The 3,339-nt window shown below is 38.8% G+C and overlaps 1 protein-coding gene across 1 annotated transcript in view; it reads left to right on the forward strand.

Annotated features, from left to right (window-relative positions):
- Positions 1 to 1,988, forward strand: part of LOC115069412 (hepatitis A virus cellular receptor 1 homolog) — a gene marked incomplete at its 5' end in the record, with an annotated part of 41,847 nt that extends 39,859 nt beyond the window's left edge. Inside the window, one exon of the mRNA XM_029560989.1 lies at positions 1,597 to 1,988. Within this exon, the coding sequence (XP_029416849.1) occupies positions 1,597 to 1,988 (392 nt within the window). The remainder of the gene's footprint in view (positions 1 to 1,596) is intronic.
- Between the last annotated feature and the right edge of the window lie 1,351 nt (positions 1,989 to 3,339).

Genomic DNA, 3,339 nt, shown 5'->3' on the forward strand with positions numbered 1-3,339 from the left:
TTTTTAAAAATTATTTATTTAATAACAACATACTTAGAAGAAGCATATCATTACAACACAATTGACATATTCAATAACGGTTTCCTGAGGTAGGATGCATCTCTTTCAAAATTGGCTGTAAATTTTTAGGTTTACAGTTGAATTATTACAGTTACACAATATTGTACTCAGTATAAACCCTATAAGACATAAATTAAATGACGTTTTAACCTTTAAAAAAGATCTCCATTTCAAAGGGAAGATGACCCTTTACTTTCACTAATTCCATGCATATAAGGACATAAATTATTTTTTCTTTCTGTTAAGGTGAAGCTGGCTAGATTTCAAATTACATTATATCCTTCATAAAGAAGAATTTTCAAACCAATTGTTCCCCATTCCTGAGGTTTTAGTTTATAGTTAGCAGACTTATGAATTAGGGAAAATTCCAAGCATGGTGGCACACGGAGGCAGAGGTTGGCAGATCTCAGTGAGATGGAGGCCAGTCTGGTTTATACAGCGAGTTCCAGGCCAGCTGGGGCTAAAAGGAGACCTTATCTCAAAAACAAATACACAAACATGTCAAACAAACAAACAGAAACTACTTAAAGGAAATGTGTCTACTTGATCAAAAGAAAGTGTGCATTTCTGCCTGATTCCTTTGCTACTTATCTTTACTACTAGGCATTGTTTTGTTTTAATTCAAGTCTTGAAACTCTGGGAAGCCCTCAGGCCTTCAATAAGCTGTTTAAATTTTTATAGCATATTTGATCCTTTTGCTTTTACAGGCTGAACCTCCCTACTTATAAAACACAAAATCTTAAGTGTTTCAAATTCTGAAACTTTGAGCACTGATTTGTCAATACAAGTGGAAGATTTTACATAATGAAAATTTTTTGATGCACACAATGACAAAATGTACAGTAACTTAAATTTAGGCTATGTATATAAACTGTGATATATGAACCATGCATTGATTCATGCTTATATTTGAGCCCCATCCACAAGATATTAATATGGAAGTATTCCAAAAGTTTTAGAAATAGCTAAGTTCTGAAGCTTCCTGTACCAAGCATCTTTGGATAAGGGAAGCTCAACATGTATTTTTTAGATGTGTGTGTCCACTTCTGACCCAAAAGTGCAAATGCTTTGTGATGGGCATTACATAGATGTCTCAAAGGCAAATAGGCTTAGCTATTCCTCAGTTAAGATGCAGGGCTTTATTGAGTATACTCTCAGGACTAAGTGAATTGTACATACTGGGTCTGGAACATGTTGTTTAAATCAATTGTTTGCCATTGAGAGGAACAAAATCAGCCCTAGGCTCTCCAAACTTTATCTCACAGAGATATTTAGAGAGATAAGTGAATCTAATAACCTGTCTTTGAAAAAAAAATGTTTCAGTAAAATAGGAGCAGCTGTTTCCATTTGGTGATAATTTCTCTGATGCCTTCTGCTGTCAGATTGTAGTTGGTGAATAATAAAGATCAGGATTTTAGGGAAGATGCTTCTGCCTGGGGACAGCCTCTTGGTATGCTAGGGTGTGGATTATTAGCAGGAAGCTCTTGTTTCTTCTTACTTGAGTGATTTGGACTTTCTGTTGATTTCTAATTCCAGAAATTCCAACAAGACCTCCAAGAATACCCACAACTACAGTAAGATCCACAACCACAAAGATACCCACAACGACAAGACCCACAACTACAAGGAGACCCCAAACTACAGTAAGACCCACAACCACAAAGATATACACAATGACAAGACCCACGACTACAAGGAGACCCCAAACCAAAGTAAGACCCACAACCACAAAGATACCCACAGCTACAGGAATTGCAGCTACAAGATCAACAGTTACAATAAAACCTACACCTACAGGACCCACACAAGCTCTAAGGTCAACAAGAGATGCCATCTCTTCTTCTCCAACACCTTCACAAGCACAGACCCCCAAACCAGGTAAAGCCCATGTGTTCAGGGCCAAGAGGCCTTCTCATGAGACGCTGTAGGCTACAAAGGACACACAATCAAGTCAGAATGACAATCTAGGGGAAAGGATCTTAACAGGTTTCCAAGCACGGCCTTCATACCCTCTTTGATTGTCTTTGTTCTTAAGTCATGTGTACTGTGTACAGTGTAAGGGTTTGCAGAGTGAGGGCACCTATCACTACATAGCAGACTCCTTTAAAATTTTTTAAAAATTCATTTTTATTTTAAATGTATGAATTTTTTACCTGCATGTATGTGAGTGTACCACATATGTGTGATACCCATGGAGCCCAGAAAGCCATTGGAACCCCTGGAACTGGAGTTGCAGATTGTTGTTAGCCACAATATGGGTTCTAGGAACTAAATCTTGGTCTTCCGCAAGAGCAACCAGTGCTTTTAACCACTGAGCCATTTCTCCAGCCTCATTTTATTAGATACTTGAAGGGATTCACTACTAGTCAGACAGAGCTGGATCGCCGGTCTAGGGTACTGATGGGGGAGGTGGGAATCTGGCCTAGCTGGGCATGACTTTCAGAAATAACAGAAAGCAAGGGTCAGGATAAGGAGACTGAATTTTCTAAAATTGAGCCCTCCAGCTAAGGGGAGTATTAAAGGAAGCTTACGTTAATCTTTTCTGAGCACACAGCAACATGCTACATGCTTTATGGCATGGTGTTTAATTCTCAGAACAACTGTATCTGATATAGTGTAGAAAATCTGGTCCTCGATAAGGCCTGCCATACAGAGTAGTGAGAAGGTAGCAGAAAATCCCTGCTTTGTTACTGCTAAGTGAAAAGTCCCTTGTCTTTATTAGATAGAAGTTTAGCAGAGTCTCCTACATAACATATATTAATATAGACTTTTTTCTTTGGGTGGAGTACAGGAGTCTAGAATGGAGAGTGTGAGATAATTCTGAACATTGGTAAAGCAATCTAGAACGTTTTTATGGATCTCATTTCTTCTGATAGTGAACTAATTAGAGAGCAGAGAGTGACCCAAAGGCCATCTTTGGATAAATCTCTGAGTAGTCAGAAGGTCAAGAAGAGGGTACTGTGCACATGGTGCCTAACAACCATCTGTAACTCCTGCTCCATGGGATTCAGCACCCTCTTCTGACCTCTGAGGGCATTGCATGGCACAGGTGCACTTACATGCAGGCGAAACACTCACACATGAAATAAAAATAATAAATAAAATATTTAACGTAAAAAAGAAGTGGGTACCATGAGCCACTCCTTCTCAGGAAGCCTGCGAGATGGCACTGTGGGAAATCGATGCCAATCTTTTATTTTTGTTTTCCTTTTTTGTTGTTGTTGTTTGAGGTGCCAATCTCCCTTCACAACCGACACAGCTCTTCTATCTTTCTCCTTC

Source organism: Nannospalax galili, unplaced genomic scaffold (assembly GCF_000622305.1).
Source record: "Nannospalax galili isolate Female #2095 unplaced genomic scaffold, S.galili_v1.0 scaffold1813, whole genome shotgun sequence".
Taxonomy (NCBI): domain Eukaryota; kingdom Metazoa; phylum Chordata; class Mammalia; order Rodentia; family Spalacidae; genus Nannospalax; species Nannospalax galili.